At 40.4% G+C, this 23928-nt stretch overlaps 1 protein-coding gene across 1 annotated transcript; it reads right to left on the bottom strand.

Annotated features, from left to right (window-relative positions):
- Nucleotides 1-4672: 4672 nt before the first annotated feature.
- LOC117318135 (perlucin-like protein) lies at nt 4673-23199 on the bottom strand. The gene is made up of 5 exons (XM_033873146.1): nt 23075-23199; nt 20326-20420; nt 19523-19613; nt 6565-6781; nt 4673-4771 (listed from the first exon to the last, which is right to left on the bottom strand). Exons 1-5 carry the CDS (start codon nt 23118-23120, stop codon nt 4720-4722), a joined length of 501 nt encoding a protein of 166 aa, XP_033729037.1. The 5' UTR covers nt 23121-23199; the 3' UTR covers nt 4673-4719.
- Between the last annotated feature and the right edge of the window lie 729 nt (nt 23200-23928).

Below are 23928 nucleotides of genomic sequence, written 5' to 3'. Positions count from 1 at the left end.
CAGGTATGATAAAAGGATCTCAGATCTCGATTACAGGTGTAACAGAGCACATGATTAATTAAATTTAAATCATGCCTCCGCTAGGGATCGAACCCGGGACCTCGGCTTACGCTCAACCGATCGAGCTAAAGAGAAGATCTCCCTAGTCGAGCGATATATTGCGGCTAGTATTAAGGGTCTCGGATCTCGATTACAGGTATGTTAAGAGGGTCTCAGTAATTTCCCCAAGAAAGATTATTATTTATAATAATATATCACGCAAATACCAAATCTTGTTTCCGATGTTTGTTTATTAGTGAACATGTTTTATCTCCATTTCTATCCAATGACAGTTACCTCCATCAGTTGGCTGACAGTCACTCTATGGGAGGATGGGAAATTAAACAATATATAATAGGTAAATGATATCAAAATCTGAATGCAGGGGGAAATATGACGAACATTTCAGATTAAAGGAAAGTCTTGCTAACAGGATTTACCTGAATATCTGCACGTACACAATAAGCTGCTAATAGTAAGTCACACCGATACATTAACGACGGATCGATCTACGACACCACATACAACGGAGAGTCGTTAATTGATCAACTCAAAGATCATCTAATTAAAACATGTACATGACTATGATGATTTTAAACTTTCCATGATACATTAAATTTGTATATAAACCGAGTAAAAACGAAACCTTACATGAGATAATGTCAAATTTATTCGTCGAACAACTATTACTTAACGAAGAGCTGAAAAGTACTTGTAAAAAGAATTATACAGAGTTATAATGTGTACTAATTGATCAATATCATACAGTTATAATGTGTACCAATTGATCAATATCATACAGAGGTACAATGTGTACTAATTGATCAATATCATACAGAGTTACAATGTGTACTAATTGATCAATATGATACAGAGGTACAATGTGTACCAATTGATCAATATCATACAGAGTTACAATGTGTACCAATTGATCAATATCATACAGAGGTACAATGTGTACCAATTGATCAATATAAAACTGCAACATACAGCTGTTTCTTTCCTTTAAGACACGTCAGTGAAGAATAAAAAACTGCTAAATACAGCTGTTTCGTTCCTTAACGACTCGTCAGTGATGGATATAAAAAGTGTAAGAAATGTAAAGTCTCAAGTGTAATTTCAAATATAAACCATGATGAATCCCCCCCCCCCCCCCCCCCCTCCCCCTTCGAAATGTTCATACAAAAAGTTTGAAAAAAGCAAAAAGCACCTTTAAACACTTTGAAAAAAAAAACAATAAAAAAACAACAAAAAAGCCCACCTTCCATCTATAACGAGTGCTTGATCCCAAGAGATCTAAAGTGAATAAGATTGAGCCACTTTATTGTCGATCCATTAATTCCTAAAGAATAAGCAGTTTAAAATCTGAAACGAAAACAAAACATATTTCTTGATCTAGATGTAAAAATCCAACATTAACAGTTTTGTTTGAAAACACTTTTTTATTTCCTGCTTAAAAAACTACGCTTGCTTGTCAACAAGTGTAACAATAATTGGAGAGTATTTCGTCTTTAGAAAGTACAGACAATTTACCTACACATTGTCTGTACTTTCTAAAGACGAAATACTCTCCAATTATTTTCAGTATTGAAATCTTTTAAAATCCCGAATAGAGAGAATGTACGGATCTTCTTTGTTAATATTGGATTCCAAAACTCTATATAGATCCTTATATAAAACGCTTTAGTGCTGGCTTGGAGCAAATTATATTAAAGAATATATCAGAACAGGTAACAGGTACATTAGCGATGAGTTCTCTTTAGATTACAATAACGTCATTGACCGTGTCGATCGGATATACCCTTCAGAACCTGAAATCAAGGACACTAGAGACCCCTAAACATCAGACACTTACCTCGATCTTTACTTACAACGTAACAAGGACACTGCAGACTCTTCAACATCAGACGCTTACCTCGATCTTTACTTACCACGTAGCAAGGACACTACAGACACTTCAACATCAGCCATTTACACCGATCTTTACTTACAACATAACAAGGACACTACAGACACTTCAACATCAGACGCTTACCTCGATCTTTACTTACAACGTAACAAGGACACTACAGACACTTCAACATCAGACACTTACCTCGATCTTTACTTACAACATAACAAGGACACTACAGACTCTTCAACATCAGACGCTTACCTCGATCTTTACTTACAACCTAACAAAGACACTACAGACACTTCAACATCAGACGCTTACCTCGATCTTTACTTACAACCTAACAAAGACACTACAGACACTTCAACATCAGACACTTACCTCGATCTTTACTTACAACGTAACAAGGACACTACAGACACTTCAACATCAGACGCTTACCTCGATCTTTACTTACAACCTAACAAAGACACTACAGACACTTCAACATCAGACGCTTACCTCGATCTTTACTTACAACGTAAGCAACACAAACAGCTTACGGGTAAGTTTTAAGAAAAGCGTGACGGTTTCAATTTCAAACGCGTTTATTTACCTTTCTGGATAGTAACATCCTACTTCCCCTTCCTTTGGTAGTTATATGTCCCAGTTTATTCGTTATTCAATGGTTTGTTACCATTTTCACGATTTCTCTGACAGATGTGGACTACTGACGGAGAAATTAACAAAACAACATTTCAAAAGATGTTGGTTGATGAAGACCATGGGAACATTCTATTTCCTCATGTGATATGAAGTAAGACGTGTTCAGAGCTTGTTGATATCCCCAATGGTTCCGTCGATTAAGTGACGATTGACGATTAAGTCGATTGTGACTTAATCTGGTTTACTTAGTATTTAAAAAGAGTATTTTAAGCCAGAGACATTGTCAGAGATCGTCTCCAGCTAACCCTGTCCTTGGACTCAGTGGCTAAGGTTTTGGTATTTCCCTCCTTCAATCGATTTGGAGTTAGAATTATGGTTTCATTATTACGTCGGTATTCTTTTTTATTTTTGTATTAAAACATGCGTATATCTTGTTTGTCTATTTTGCAATCCTGATCGAGGTCTATACGAATTTGTAATATGAACGTACCTTTTTGTAGATGCCTGATGAATCCTGCTGTTTTGTTCTTGTTTGTTTTTTATTTTCTTTTTTGTTTGTTTTTATTCTTGTTTGTTTGAGTTTGCATATATACGTTTGCTAGATTCGTGTAGATATAACCTTATGAATCGGAAGTCGACACACCATTTTTACAGCCTAAGTTAATCTAGAGGTGCGGCCTTGTTAAATTGTAAGGTCTCTGTCACCTGTTCTGATAAGCTTTTCATTACAATCAGTCTCGTATGAAATACTAAAACGTGCCGACCAAACACTTTGCTCTCAATATTCTGGTGGAAGAATTTGTCATAGATATAAACAGATGTGTTGTCGACCAATCAATCTCATGATTCCATCCTCGGTATATATTCATCTTTAGTGGTACGTTTAACAAAATACGCTCAGTATAATTCATAGCCAAGCACTTGTAATGCCGCCCTAGTTACTTAAAATGAAGGATGTCAAACGAAGAGATGGAATGCGTTCCTTAAATTTTGAATGGGGAAGGAACTGTACAGAGTGAAAAAATGGAATGTGGTTATAGAATAAACGTTTTACGACTTTCTCTGTTGCCTTCTAACAGATAAGCATTATCCAATATTATTGGAACTCCCGAGGGGCCGCGAAGGCCGAGTGGTTAAGGTGTCCCGACACTTTAACACTAGCCCTCCACCTCTGGGTTGCGAGTCCGAAACCTACGTGGGGCAGTTGCCAGGTACTAACTGTAGGCCAGTGGTTACTCCGGCTTTCCTCCACCTCCAAAACCTGGCACGTCCTTAAATGACCCTGGCTGTTAATAGGACGTTAAACGAAAACAAACCAAACGGCTTTCTCTGTTGTCTTTTCTCGTCTATATAATAATATGACTTCAACCCGGACATGATAGACACAATGATAGTGACATGTATCTGACCATGTCGGTGAGCACCTTTAACAATTACCGGTATACACACAAGACGCTAGTACTGTTCAAACAAATCGATAGATTCTTTAGAGTTAGAATGAATCCTTCTAGGACTCGTCAGTGATTCTACGGGCCTAACATCATAGGAGAAGGCAATAAACTCGAAATATGTACATAAAAAAGGTCAAAATTTCATTTCAAATATATTTCTATTAAATCAAAATGATTTAACGAGAACTGGGCAACAGGCTATGTCTATACAAGTCATATCCCCTGGGACATTTCGAGCAATACTAGAACTAATTTTGATCATTAACATACTAACACTGAATTGGATCATTAAGTACACACTTCATTTTAAAATAAATTGAGTGGTCTCTTTTGGGTAATATGACGTCTGTATAATGTTAATGAACGAATATCACATATTAACGGTTCACGGTTGTCACTGAGGAGACGTCAGTGTATTTAACTCTTATGCCACATTTGCCCGATTTAGAATCCTATATAATACATTTGGAGTTAATTATAGATACGATGACGTGTACAGAACTAATTGAAAGGAGACATACAAATGTACCTACGGATACGCATATCTGTCTCCTGACTTCACCTGTCAGATCTTGATTACAGGTAAAACGGTCTCATTGTCAGAGATTTCACGACAGTAATAATATATCACGCAAATGCCAAGTCTTGTTTCTGATGCTGGTTTATTAAAGCATATATTTATCTCCGATTCTATCCAATGACAGACGCTCCATCAGTTGTCTGACAGTCACTCTGTTGGCGACTGAAAAATAAAACAGTATACATAGTATGTTAATAAAATCAATATCTGGGAGCGAGGGAAAATATTACCTAGATTTTAACGCTATGAAGAATAAAATGAATGTGAAGAGATTTTTAAAATGATGATTTATTTTCGCCACAAATTTTAGTTTAGCTTTGATCGGAACTCTAAAATTATAGGCAAATGTTACATATAGAGCAAAACATGAATTGTTTTTAACGAAATTTGGAGTTAATGATTTAGGAATGAGAAACGAGCGTCTGCAAACAGCTTAACTATTTTGCATCTCAGGGTGAAAATTTCATACCAACAACCAAACATTCAAACTATCTCTTTTATAAATACATTATGCCTCTGGAGACACACTGGTATGCCTATTCTCACGTTTACAAGAATGGTTTTCTGAGTATTTACGTGTACAAGTTAAGCAGCTTATTAAAATCACGCTAATCGTGCACATTTTCTAAGTTTCTTTCATGGCCGGATCAACATAAATCACGTAATAAAACGCTTGGGGAAAATTTTCGTGGGCGAATCTGTAGCTATCTTGATGTGTGATTAATCTGTATTATGCGAGGAGGGGAATGTTATACAAGTTTCATGAAAATATCAATTCTTTTACAGAATATTCATTCATAGAATTGAATGAAGATTACAGTTTTAAACGAAATAAAAAACATACATGCAAGTATTTGACAACTGGAACGATAAGTAATGTTATTTTATTTGACCGAAATATTAAATGTATACACGATTACAAACATAAAGTCTTCATATCACTGACCCATTGGAACTTTGACATTTCTTTCGACCTTTTCTGCGTTTTCGTTTGGTCGCTTCCTAGGTGTCAACACTTTCGACCCCTACCATCACTGACGAGTCCTAGGTATCAACACTTTATGTCCTTTATATCACTGACGAGTCCTAGGTATCAACACTTTAAGTCATTAGTATCACTGACGAGTCCTAGGTATCAACACTTTAGGTCATTAGTATCACTGACGAGTCCTAGGTATCAACACTTTAGGTCATTAGTATCACTGACGAGTCCTAGGTATCTACACTTTAGGTCGTTAGTATCACTGACGAGTCCTAGGTATCAACACTTTAGGTCGTTAGTATCACTGACGAGTCCTAGGTATCAACACTTTAGGTCATTAGTATCACTGACGAGTCCTAGGTATCAACACTTTAGGTCCTTAGTATCACTGACGCGTCCTAGGTATCAACACTTTAGGTCGTTAGTATCACTGACGAGTCCTAGGTATCAACACTTTAGGTCATTAGTATCACTGACGCGTCCTAGGTATCAACACTTTAGGTCGTTAGTATCACTGACAAGTCCTAGGTATCAACACTTTAGGTCGTTAGTATCACTGACGAGTCCTAGGTATCAACACTTTAGGTCATTAGTATCAGTGACGGGTCCTAGGTATCAACACTTTAGGTCGTTAGTATCACTGACGAGTCCTAGGTATCAACACTTTAGGTCGTTAGTATGACTGACGAGTCCTAGGTATCAACACTTTAGGTCATTAGTATCACTGACGAGTCCAAGGTATGAAGTCTTTAGGCCCTTATCATCACTGACGAGTTCTACAAGGACGAACATCTGTGTGATGTTGTTTAATTCATTTCGGTTCTACTGTATATGTAACTCTCAATTGCTGTTGAAATGTACGAATAATTCGTGTGTTTTGTCCCCGATAAAGAACGGATAACTTGAAACTTTGAAATAAGCTTTTGTCCGTGTTTTCTACCTAATTGATCATATATACAATACCTACACGTACCTGACCTCGCAGATAAAGCCTTGATCATGGTGACAATTCCTGGATTGCCAGGTTCGGTCAAATTTCAGCACAACGCAGTCCCCCACAGTTGCGTTCGGCTCGTTTGTGTCCCAGTTTGTGTAGGTGACAGGATCCTGAGATGTTGCCCATTTATAACTTCCATCAGACGATCCTTCTGATGTACCTTCTGTCCAGAACGAATCTGATCGAAAGGCACCTGCAAATATAATCGTTAAAAAGTTAGCATGGTCTCATATGCTTTAAAACGACACTTCTTCACCACAACTGTCAATATCTACATGTAACATTCATCACGATATCAGAAATAACAAGGAGATGAAGTAACTAGCTCAAGCTGAAAAGATGATATTATCTGAGGTTCGATTTCGCCCGATTTATGAAAAAAATCAATACCGGTCAGCTGTATTCTGATATACCTATATGGTTTCTTATTTTGAGCTAACATTGTAATTATTATGTAGACAAGGTCGCAACAGATTGTAAAAAAGATACACCATTTATTAGTACCATTTACTACAAATTGACAGTTTGAACATACACACGAATACCGACATACACACACGAATACCGACATACACACACGAATACCGACATACACACGAATACCGACATACACACGAATACCGACATACACACGAATACCGATATACACACAAATACCGACACACACACGAATACCGACATACACACGAATACCGACATACACACACGAATACCGACACACACACGAATACCGACACGCACACGAATACCGACATACACACGAATACCGACATACACACGAATACCGACATACACGCGAATACCGACACGCACACGAATACCGACACGCACACGAATACCGACATACACACGAATACCGACATACACACACGAATACCGACACACACACGAATACCGACATACACACGAATACCGACATACACACACGAATACTGACATACACACGAATACCGACATACACACGAATACCGACATACACACGAATACCAACATACACACACGAATACCGACATACACACGAATCCCGACATACACACACGAATACCGACATACACACGAATACCGACATACACACGAATACCGACATACACACGAATACCGACATACACACGAATACCGACATACACACGAATACCGACATACACACGAATACCGACACACACACGAATACCGATATACACACGAATACCGACATACACACGAATACCGACATACACACGAATACCGACATACACACACGAATACCGACATACACACGAATACCGACATACACACACGAATACCGACATACACACGAATACCGACATACACACACGAATACCGACATACACACGAATACCGACATACACACGAATACCGACACACACACGAATACCGACATACACACGAATACCGACACACACACGAATACCGACATACACACGAATACCGACATACACACGAATACCGACATACACACGAATACCGACATACACACGAATACCGACACACACACGAATCCCGACATACACACGAATACCGACATACACACGAATACCGACACACACACAAATACCGACATACACACGAATAACGACATACACACGAATACCGACATACACACGAATACCGACATACACACGAATACCGACATACACACGAATACCGACATACACACGAATACCGACACACACACGAATACCGACATACACACGAATACCGACATACACACGAATACCGACATACACACGAATACCGACATACACACACGAATACCGACTTACACACGAATACCGACATACACACACGAATACCGACATACACACGAATACCGACATACACACGAATACCGACATACACACGAATACCGACATACACACGAATACCGACATACACACGAATACCGACACGCACACGAATACCGACATACACACGAATACCGACATACACACACGAATACCGACATACACACGAATACCGACATACACACACGAATACCGACATACACACGAATACCGACATACACACGAATACCGACATACACACACGAATATCGACATACACACGAATACCGACATACACACGAATACCGATATACACACGAATACCGACATACACACACGAATACCGACATACACACGAATCCCGACATACACACACGAATACCGACACACACACGAATACCGACATACACACGAATACCGACATACACACACGAATACCGACACACACACGAATACCGACATACACACGAATACCGACATACACACACGAATACCGACATACACACACGAATACCGACATACACACGAATACCGACACACATACGAATACCGACACACACACGAATACCGACATACACACGAATACCAACATACACACACGAATACCGACATACACACGAATACCGACATACACACGAATACCGACATACACACGAATACCGACATAAACACGAATACCGACACACACACGAATACCGACATACACACGAATACCGACATACACACGAATACCGACATACACACGAATACCGACATACACACGAATACCGACACACACACACGAATACCGACACACACACGAATACCGACATACACACGAATACCGACATACACACGAATACCGACATACACACGAATACCGACATACACACGAATACCGGCATACACACGAATACCGAAATACACACACGAATACCGACACACACACGAATACCGACATACACACGAATACCGACACACACACGAATACCGACACACACACGAATACCGACATACACACGAATACGGACATACACACGAATACCGACACACACACGAATACCGACACACACACGAATACCGACACACACACGAATACCGACACACACACGAATACCGACATACACACGAATACCGACACACACACGAATACCGACATACACACGAATACCGACATACACACGAATACCGACATACACACGAATACCGACATACACACGAATACCGACACACACACGAATACCGACATACACACGAATACCGACACACACACGAATACCGACACACACACGAATACCGAAATACACACACGAATACCGACACCCACACGAATACCGACATACACACGAATACCGACACACACACGAATACCGACACACACACACACACGAATACCGACACCCACACGAATACCGACACACACACGAATACCGACATACACACGAATACCGACATACACACACGAATACTGACATACACACGAATACCGACATACACACGAATACCGACATACACACTAATACCGACATACACACACGAATACCGACACGCACACGAATACCGACATACACACGAATACCGACATACACACGAATACCGACATACACACGAATACCGACATACACACGAATACCGACATACACACGAATACCGACACACACACGAATACCGACATACACACACGAATACCGACATACACACACGAATACCGACATACACACGAATACCGACACACACACGAATACCGACATACACACACGAATACCGACACACACACGAATACCGACACACACACGAATACCGACATACACACGAATACCGACACACACACGAATACCGACACACACACACGAATACCGACATACACACGAATACCGGCATACACACGAATACCGACACACACACGAATACCGACATACAAACGAATACCGACATACACACGAATACCGACATACACACGAATACCGACACACACACAAATACCGACATACAAACGAATACCGACACACACACGAATAACGACATACACACGAATACCAACATACACACACGAATACCGACATGCACACGTATACCGACATACACACGAATACCGACATACACACACGAATCCCGACATACACACGAATACCGACATACACACGAATACCGACATACACACGAATACCGACACACACACGAATACCGACACACACACGAATACCGACACACACACACGAATACCGACATACACACGAATACCGACATACACACACGAATACCGACACACACACGAATACCGACATACACACGAATACCGACATACACACGAATACCGAAATACACACACGAATACCGACACACACACGAATACCGACATACACACGAATACCGACATACACACGAATACCGACATACACACGAATACCGACATACACACGAATACCGACACACACACGAATACCGACATACACACGAATACCGACATACACACGAATACCGACACACACACGAATACCGACATACACACGAATACCGACATACACACGAATACCGATATACACACGAATACCGACATACACACGAATACCGACATACACACGAATACCGACATACACACGAATACCGACATACACACGAATACCGACACACACACACGAATACCGACATACACACGAATACCGACACACACACGAATACCGACATACACACGAATACCGACACACACACGAATACCGACATACACACACGAATACCGACATACACACGAATACCGACATACACACGAATACCGACACACACACGAATACCGACATACACACGAATACCGACACACACACGAATAACGACACACACACGAATACCGACATACACACGAATACCGACATACACACGAATACCGACATACACACGAATACCGATATACACACAAATACCGACACACACACACGAATAACGACACACACACGAATACCGACATACACACGAATACCGACATACACACGAATACCGACACACACACGAATACCGACATACACACGAATACCGACACACACACGAATAACGACACACACACGAATACCGACATACACACGAATACCGACATACACACGAATACCGACATACACACGAATACCGACATACACACAAATACCGACACACACACACGAATACCGATATACACACGAATACCGATATACACACGAATACCGACATACACACACGAATACCGACATACACACGAATACCGACACACACACGAATACCGACATACACACGAATACCGACATACACACACGAATACCGATATACACACGAATACCGACATACACACGAATACCGATATACACACGAATACCGACACACACACGAATACCGACATACACACGAATACCGACACACACACGAATACCGATATACACACGAATACCGACATACACACGAATACCGATATACACACGAATACCGACATACACACGAATACCGATATACACACACGAATACCGACATACACACGAATCCCGACATACACATGAATACCGACATACACACGAATACCGACATACACACGAATACCGACATACACACGAATACCGACATACACACGAATACCGACATACACACACGAATACCGATATACACACGAATACCGACATACACACGAATACCGACATACACACACGAATACCGACACACACACACGAATACCGACATACACACGAATACCGACATACACACGAATACCGACACACACACGAATACCGACATACACACGAATACCGACATACACACGAATACCGACATACACACGAATACCGACACACACACGAATACCGACATACACACGAATACCGACATACACACGAATACCGACATACACACGAATACCGACACACACACGAATACCGAAATACACACGAATACCGACATACACACGAATACCGACACACACACAAATACCGACATACACACGAATAACGACATACACACGAATACCGACATACACACGAATACCGACACACACACGAATACCGACATACACACGAATACCGATATACACACACGAATACCGACACACACACGAATACCGAAATACACACACGAATACCGACACACACACGAATACCGAAATACACACACGAATACCGACACACACACGAATACCGACATACACACGAATACCGACATACACACGAATACCGACATACACACGAATCCCGACATACACACGAATACCGACACACACACGAATACCGACATACACACGAATACCGACATACACACGAATACCGACATACACACGAATACCGACTTACACACGAATACCGATATACACACGAATACCGACATACACACGAATACCGACACACACACGAATACCGACATACACACGAATACCGACATACACACGAATCCCGGCATACACACGAATACCGACACACACACGAATACCGACATACACACGAATACCGACATACACACGAATACCGACATACACACGAATACCGACATACACACGAATACCGACATACACACGAATACCGACATACACACGAATACCGACATACACACGAATACCGACACACACACGAATACCGACATACACACACGAATACCGACACACACACGAATACCGACACACACACGAATACCGACATACACACACGAATACCGACATACACACGAATACCGACACACACACGAATACCGACATACACACACGAATACCGACACACACACGAATACCGACACACACACGAATACCGACATACACACGAATACCGACACACACACGAATACCGACACACACACACGAATACCGACATACACACGAATACCGGCATACACACGAATACCGACACACACACGAATACCGACATACAAACGAATACCGACATACACACGAATACCGACATACACACGAATACCGACACACACACGAATACCGACACACACACGAATACCGACACACACACGAATACCGACATACACACGAATACCGACATACACACTAATACCGACATACACACACGAATACCGACACGCACACGAATACCGACATACACACGAATACCGACATACACACGAATACCGACATACACACGAATACCGACATACACACGAATACCGACATACACACGAATACCGACACACACACGAATACCGACATACACACACGAATACCGACATACACACACGAATACCGACATACACACGAATACCGACACACACACGAATACCGACATACACACACGAATACCGACACACACACGAATACCGACACACACACGAATACCGACATACACACGAATACCGACACACACACGAATACCGACACACACACACGAATACCGACATACACACGAATACCGGCATACACACGAATACCGACATACACACACGAATACCGACATACACATACGAATACCGACATACACACGAATACCGACATACAAACGAATACCGACATACACACGAATACCGACATACACATACGAATACCGACATACACACGAATACCGACATACAAACGAATACCGACATACACACGAATACCGACATACACACGAATACCGACACACACACAAATACCGACATACAAACGAATACCGACACACACACGAATAACGACATACACACGAATACCAACATACACACACGAATACCGACATACACACGAATACCGACATACACACGAATACCGACATACACACACGAATCCCGACATACACACGAATACCGACATACACACGAATACCGACATACACACGAATACCGACACACACACGAATACCGACATACACACGAATACCGACACACACACACGAATACCGACATACACACGAATACCGACATACACACACGAATACCGACACACACACGAATACCGACACACACACGAATACCGACATACACACGAATACCGACATACACACGAATACCGACATACACACGAATACCGACATACACACGAATACCGACATACACACGAATACCGACATACACACGAATACCGAAATACACACACGAATACCGACACACACACGAATACCGACATACACACGAATACCGACATACACACGAATACCGACATACACACGAATACCGACATACACACGAATACCGACACACACACGAATACCGACATACACACGAATACCGACATACACACGAATACCGATATACACACGAATACCGACATACACACGAATACCGACATACACACACGAATACCGACACACACACACGAATACCGACATACACACACGAATACCGACATACACACGAATACCGACACACACACGAATCCCGACATACACACGAATACCGACATACACACGAATACCGACATACACACGAATACCGACATACACACACGAATACCGACATACACACACGAATACCGACACACACACACGAATACCGACATACACACGAATACCGACATACACACGAATACCGACACACACACGAATACCGACATACACACGAATACCGACATACACACGAATACCGACATACACACGAATACCGACACACACACGAATACCGACATACACACGAATACCGACATACACACGAATACCGACATACACACGAATACCGACACACACACGAATACCGAAATACACACGAATACCGACATACACACGAATACCGACATACACACGAATACCGACACACACACGAATACCGAAATACACACACGAATATCGACACACACACGAATACCGACATACACACGAATACCGACATACACACGAATACCGACATACACACGAATACCGACTTACACACGAATACCGATATACACACGAATACCGACATACACACGAATACCGACACACACACGAATACCGAAATACACACGAATACCGACATACACACGAATACCGACACACACACAAATACCGACATACACACGAATAACGACATACACACGAATACCGACATACACACGAATACCGACACACACACGAATACCGACATACACACGAATACCGATATACACACACGAATACCGACACACACACGAATACCGAAATACACACACGAATACCGACACACACACGAATACCGAAATACACACACGAATACCGACACACACACGAATACCGACATACACACGAATACCGACATACACACGAATACCGACATACACACGAATCCCGACATACACACGAATACCGACACACACACGAATACCGACATACACACGAATACCGACATACACACGAATACCGACATACACACGAATACCGACTTACACACGAATACCGACATACACACGAATACCGACATACACACACGAATACCGACATACACACGAATACCGACACACACACGAATACCGACATACACACGAATACCGACATACACACGAATACCGACATACACACGAATACCGACATACACACACGAATAACGACATACACACGAATACCGACATACACACGAATACCGACATACACACACGAATACCGACATACACACGAATACCGACATACACACGAATACCGACATACACACACGAATAACGACATACACACGAATACCGACATACACACGAATACCGACATACACACACGAATACCGACATACACATGAATACCGACATACACACGAATACTGACACACACACAAATACCGACATACACACGAATACCGACACACACACACGAATACCGACATACACACGAATACTGACATACACACGAATACCGACATACACACACGAATACCGACATACACACACGAATACCGACATACACACGAATACCGACATACACACAAATACCGACATACACACACGAATACCGACACACACACGAATACCGACATACACACGAATACCGACATACACACGAATACCGACACACACACGAATACCGACATACACACACGAATACCGACATACACACGAATCCCGACATACACACGAATACCGATATACACACAAATACCGACACACACACGAATACCGACACACACACGAATACCGACATACACACGAATACCGACATACACACGAATACCGACACACACACGAATACCGACATACACACACGAATACCGACATACACACGAATACCGACATACACACGAATACCGACACACACACGAATACCGACATACACACGAATACTGACATACACACGAATACCGACATACACACGAATACCGACATAAACACGAATACCGACATACACACGAATACCGACATACACACACGAATACCGACATACACATACGAATACCGACATACACACAAATACCGACATACACACGAATACCGACATACACACGAATACCGACATACACACACGAATACCGACATACACATACGAATACCGACATACACACAAATACCGACACACACACGAATACCGACATACACACAAATACCGACATACACACGAATACCGACACACACACGAATACCGACATACACACGAATACCGACATACACACACGAATACCGACACACACACGAATACCGACACACACACGAATACCGACACACACACGAATACCGACACACACACGAATACCGACATACACACGAATCCCGACATACACACGAATACCAACATACACACACGAATACCGACACACACACGAATACCGACACACACACGAATACCGACATACACACACGAATACCGACATACACACGAATACCGACATACACACGAATACCGACATACACACGAATACCGACAATACACACGAATACCGACACACACACGAATACTGACATACACACCAATACCGACATACACACGAATACCGACACACATACGAATACCGACATACACACGAATACCGACATACACACGAATACCGACACACACACGAATACCGACATACACACGAATACCGACATACACACGAATACCGGCATACACACGAATACCGACATACACACGAATACCGACATACACACGAATACCGACATACACACGAATACCGATATACACACGAATACCGATAACACACGAATACCGATATACACACAAATACCGACACACACACAAATACCGACATACACACGAATACCGATATACACACGAATACCGACACACACACGAATACCGACATACAAACGAATACCGACACACACACGAATACCGACATACACACGAATACCGACATACACACGAATACCGACACACACACAAATACCGACACACACACGTTATAGTTTGGATTATAATTTAAACATAAACTTTGTGAGATTTGAAGTTTGGACGAAATTTAACACGCAATTTTCAGTTATACGAAAGAATAAGATATTTCATATATAAAACGATTACTATCAGAGGTTTTGACAAAGTTGCACGCGGAATTTTGATCTCCGCAATAGTATCAGAAGTTGTGTAGACATAAATAGTATTATCAGAGTTGGTATTGTGCTATACGACAAATACTAGACGCACGTGTTATTCCAATAACCTACGTTTGTCGGGGTGATGTTTACTCACGTCCACCAACGTAACTAGTGATGTCTACGTTATCAACAACTTAATAAAGGATGGAATTATACAATTACTTGTTATTTTACCCGTGACAATTAAAACTTGGAAGGCGTCGCTGGCCTTATTAACACATTGATTTTGCCAAGACAACAATGACGTCATGAGAAATCCTCTCACGGGGACATGAAGATCACAAAACAATTCTCAGGTAGGGAAATGATATGGGGAGGAAATGAAATCCCCTGCAGTTTATTTAGAGGATTGAGCGATAACAACACGTCCCACTCATCTCGGGTAGGTGAGATTGTACCAGGTGTCTTGTCCAGGTCTTTTGCAAGAAGGCAGGTGGCTTCTACTAGTGACTACGTATGTGTTCATCAATGCCAACCAACGACTTTTCCGACGCGCGCATAACGTTTTTACATTTTTTTTTTCAGATTAATTCGTTCGTCAGTTTGATGGTTTTAATGCCATAATTGAAGCAGCCTCTTTCAAAAATCTTCACTGTCAATATTTCACAGCGGTTTGTGTACCAACATTATATAACCCTGTCGGACTGTATGATTTAATTCATGTTTTATATATATTAAAAAATATTTTTTAAATATGATTTAATTGATCATATGAAGGCCGACTTATTAATTTTGGGGCTAGTTTGATACCCATTTATAAAATTATTTTTTCTAGTAAGCACAGGAATACGAACGACTACATGCAGTAGTTTCTCTATTCATTGCTTTGTGCATTGTACCAAGTTACCGCCCCTAATTTTGGAGTTATCCCCCTTTGCACAGTATAATCCGGTAGACATATTTGGAACAGCTACTGGGCGAGCTTGATTCTAGCTTGCCGCTTGTGCCGTTTGCCGGTATTCAAGCAAAGCGGCTCACTTGCAATATGGCCGACATAGACCAAAACATATTTATTTCTATTTATTTTTATTTATTTTACATATCTATATATGAATAAACACATTTCAAAAGCATTGTAAACATCGAACGCTGCAGATCATTCAAAATCAACTAATTTTGCAATATAAATGACTATAATAGCCTGACAGACTCAAAACAAGTTGAAATTCTTTAACTTTTAACCTAATCTTATCATTCGGGGGAACACGTCGCTATCTTGTTTGCCGGTGTGCGGTGCCTCCAAACCAGCAGGAATTTACGCCGATCGGCACGTGCCGGAATTGGGCGCGCACTTTTGGGACACAATTTTACCGCTTTGTCACCCGCACCCCGGCACGTCAGAATCAAGTTCGCCTAAAGAGAAAGGCAAATTTCCACCCTTTCTCCCCATTTTCACACATTTTCTGCTTTGGGTTTTCCTGTTTTATATTGCAGGCACGTTCTCCAATTCGTGAAGACTTCGACCATGACATACAGAGGTGCTGACGGTATTTTTCTGATAGACAACATATTGCTCGGCTTTTTTGGAAAGTATGTATCATTTTACATCACATTATAGTATCAGCTTTTGAGTCTGGAGGAATATCCTGGTCCCAGTTTCCTCCAACTCTTTAGCTGTCACGTGGTTGACGTTTTTGGTCATCATTCGCCTTTTACTTGTAAGTTTAGGACCAATTAAAAGACATTATTTAGTGAAGAAATGTTGTCTTTGTTCAGTGTCTTCTGATAAATATATTTAGAATTATGTGTTATGTATTATATTAGTATTATGCTGATAGTGTATCCAATTAATTACTATCAGATAATTATTTACAAAACTTACCTCTAAAATGTGATAAAACTCCCGCCAAAAATGTATTTTCGTCCTCGGAGTCAATAGCCACTCTCTTACTGTGTATGGCCTCGCATGTGTACTGGTATGAAATATACATGTTCATATCAAATTACAAATTTCAAATTACAACTTCCAAGCAAAATTAACCAATACCAGGATCACAGTTATAACACTACCAATAACGAAACCGTAATTCTGACTCAAAATCGGAAGAACGTAGGGAAAATACATGATATATAGATTATCATGAAGACCAGTCAAACAGTGCCAGGAGAATAAGACCACGCGTTCCGGTAAGGTAAGCGTCCTCTACTTTATCGGCGACATCCTCAATACGAATCTGTGTCAATTATGTTTTGTTCAATCCTTCATGAAGAATGTTTTCCAAGAAAAAAGTCTAGGACTAATTTGGAAATTTCTTTTAAAAATTCTATTCATTCTGAACGCAATCTGTCTCTAAACTACAGATACATGATTGTTATTGTGTGCATTTCCAAAATCCTATATTAACATCTCTCTCTCTCCTTCAGTTTAGTAAACCCTGACTGCGTTAAAATTAGCGTAAAGCAGTGCAAGTGCAAATTTGACTTTTGTTAAACTTTAAGATCTGAACTACCTGACGGAATAATGATTTGTCCTCAGACTTCAAGATGAACATTTTACCTACCTGTCGTAATTTGACTATTTTAGACTTTGATCAGATGTAACTGACGATATTGTCCTCAGTAAGATATTAAGATGAAAATCTTACCTACCTGTCGTAATTGTCGTTTTTAGAATTCCATACCTACCCCTGCGTCATACCAGTTTCTGTTTTTGTTGCTGAAGAAGTAGCATGAGTGCCCATGTCCAATCCAGCCGCTCGGACATTCTCCGGTCACCGGCCCTGGTGTTACACAGAACATATGTCTATAATAAACAGCTTAAGATTCAATGACAAATCCATTCTATTCCAAACTATTCTGGTCCAATGGAACAGAAGTAATTTGACGAATTGTTAATATGTATCATGGCTATCCATGGGTCTTGATTTTGACATTTAATTGGTTAAGATACCTGTTAATTTCAGCAAAACATACGTAAAATGCAAGTTTCAGGAGAACACAGAAAGCTCACGTGGATCAGACATATTACATAAAATATCCATGTCGTTATGTTCACAAGTATCTATAGCAGGTAGTGCTCTGGATGGTATGCAACGGACCTCCAATATGTTGTTCATTGAGGTAGTCACAAACTACTACAAAGAGACACTGCCTCAAATTGCAGTAAACCCAGGCAACAAACAAACAAGTACTCAGGAATGAAAGCAATATGAATGTTGATTATGTGAACCGTGGCAAAACTGCATAATCAGTGCATATTGCAATCAATTTTTTTTATTATGATTATATGTCAGACACAACTTTCCTCATAACAAAAAACTTCTAAATTAGAAAGTGCTCCTATCCGAACTATCAGTATCAAAACATCACAAAACTAAAATTATGGGGTTACCATCTGGAGGGGATTCCCATTGAAACCAAAATATTCGAGATAACTAGAATCAATGCATGATCATATGTGGAGCTAAAAGCGTCATATAATAGTGATATTGTTACAGTGACTACCCTGGTATGCCGTTTGGGAACGTGCTATTATCGTGACAGTGTCGACTACTGACGGAAAATAACAACAAATTGTTTCCACAGATGCAGGTTGCTGGAGACAAAGGCAAAGCCTTATGGTCTTATCCTGATCTCATTTGGAAATGTTTCATTTCCTTACGCGATATGAAGTCAGAATTATTCGATGCTTGTTGAAATACCCAGTGGTTGTGCTGTTACCGTCTTTATTCTTATTTTGAGGATGTGACCTAAACTGGATTTGACCTAGATTTACATGGTGGATGCGTCGAAGAAGTAGAAGACGGACACTCTTGTGAAACACCTGGTCGTATCCTATTTTTTTTCGATGGTATCAATGCGAATCTCGATATTTTGTTCATAGTTCCCCCTTTTGTTTTGTTTGATAGATTTTGAGCTAGAATTACGATTTTTTTTTCATTTGTCGGTATTCTGTTATCTTTTACTAAGAAGCGGAGGACGCTTTATCTTCCTGTACACGTGGTCTTATTGTCCTTTGGCTATCTTCAATGTCTCCTTGTAAATATATTCTTTTTATATTCTACCGTCTTTTTATCGACCCTGATCGTGACTGTGCGAGTTATACATGTACCTATAATTGTGATAGTGTTTTCACGGATGTTAAGTGATTGTGAAAATACTTTCACGGATGTTTAGTGACTGTGATAGTACTTTTACGGATGTTTAAAGATTGTGATAGTACTTTCACGGCTGTTGAGTGATTGTGATAATACTTTCATGGATGTTGAGTGATTGTGATAATACTTTCATGGATGTTGAGCGATTGTGAGAGTACTTTCACGGATGTTAAATGAGTGTAGTAGTACTTTCATGGATGTGATTGTGATAGTACTTCCACGGATGTGAATGTGATTGTGATAGTACTTTCACGGATGTTGAGCGATTGTGAGTGTACTTTCACGGATGTTAAATGATTGTGATAGTACTTCCACGGATGTTATTTTGATACTAGTAGTACTTTCACGGATGTTAAATGAGTGTAGTAGTACTTTTACGGATGTTAAGTGATTGTGATAGTTCTTTCATGGATGTTATTTTGATATAGTAGTACTTTCACGGATGTTATTGTGAAAGCACTTTCACGGATGGAATATGATTATCCACACACAAAATGTGGTTAATAAGTTTGTGGGAACTGACCGCCGTGAATGTCACTATCTGACACAGTTCTTATCTACACCTTAGATCTAACTGTACTCCGTATTGTCACCTTTAAACATTCCGGGAATTATCTTACAAAACAAATATTAATATTTCTGTAACTTATTCTGTATACCTGTGTACATTCCTACTCCAATTAAGTTCTCCAAATGAGCACACGAAATATTACAATATCTACACATACATATAGCTTTGGATATATTTTCACTTGTGCACAACTAAGTTTAACATAATTGCCACCTGCCGTCAGCCTATCAAAGTCTGGTTCAGTTACGTGACCTGGTGTACTCCGAGAGACACGTGACATTATAACTTCAAAGAGAGCTACAAAGTTGCTCAATTAGTTTCATATTTAAGTGATTAGTTATAATTGGATAAGATATTTACGTAGTTAATCATAGCATCTCCACAATGAATACATGTTTAATAGGACGCCATTTCACCTGTCCACCTTTGAGTAACATACGTATTATGCAATAAAATATTTTCTTGGAAAGGGTAAGTTAGTATGTAATGCAATTCCAAATAAACTTATGTATATATCACGATCTATGTGATGAAGGTGAAAGAGTGTCGTAATACATGACTTATCAAATCCAATAAGGTCGTGATGTATGTAATATGTTCTTTGCCGTTGTAGAAGATAGTAACATACCTATGATAATATATCATGTAAAACATAGTAACTTATATATAATTACGAGCTGGACCAAAATAGAAAATAAAGGATTACCTGTAATACCGAAGAGAAGGACCAGAAGAGAAAACCGCCTGTCCATGGTTGTATGTAGTAGGTCTTAGATAGGACATGCGATAAGGCTTCTTAACACTGTCGGTAGACAGTAAGATCATTTTAAATAAGACTTCACAACACTGTCGGTAGACAGTCCGATCATTTTAAATAAGACCTCACAACACTGTCCGTAGACAGTAAGATCATTTTAAATAAGGCTTCACAACACTGTCGGTAACTAGTAAGATCATTTTAAATAAGGCTTCACAACACTGTCGGTAACTAGTAAGATCATTTTAAATAAGGCTTCACAACACTGTCGGTAGACAGTCCGATCATTTTAAATAAGACCTCACAACACTGTCCGTAGACAGTCAGATCATTTTAAATAAGACTTCACAACACTGTCGGTAGACAGTCAGATCATTTTAAATAAGACTTCACAACACTGTCGGTAGACAGTCAGATCATTTTAAATAAGACTTCACAACACTGTCGGTAGACAGTCCGATCATTTTATATGAGCTTCACAACACTGTCGGTAGACCGTCCGATCATTTTAAATAAGACTTCACAACACTGTCGGTAGACAGTCCGATCATTTTAAATAAGGCTTCACAACACTGTCGGTAACTAGTAAGATCATTTTAAATAAGGCTTCACAACACTGTCGGTAACTAGTAAGATCATTTTAAATAAGGCTTCACAACACTGTCGGTAGACAGTCCGATCATTTTAAATAAGACCTCACAACACTGTCCGTAGACAGTCAGATCATTTTAAATAAGACTTCACAACACTGTCGGTAGACAGTCAGATCATTTTAAATAAGACTTCACAACACTGTCGGTAGA

This window comes from Pecten maximus, chromosome 19, assembly GCF_902652985.1.
Source record: "Pecten maximus chromosome 19, xPecMax1.1, whole genome shotgun sequence".
NCBI classification, from domain to species: Eukaryota; Metazoa; Mollusca; class Bivalvia; order Pectinida; family Pectinidae; genus Pecten; species Pecten maximus.
Note: the sequence above shows the minus strand (reverse complement) of the source record. Positions and strands in the feature narration are given on the sequence as shown.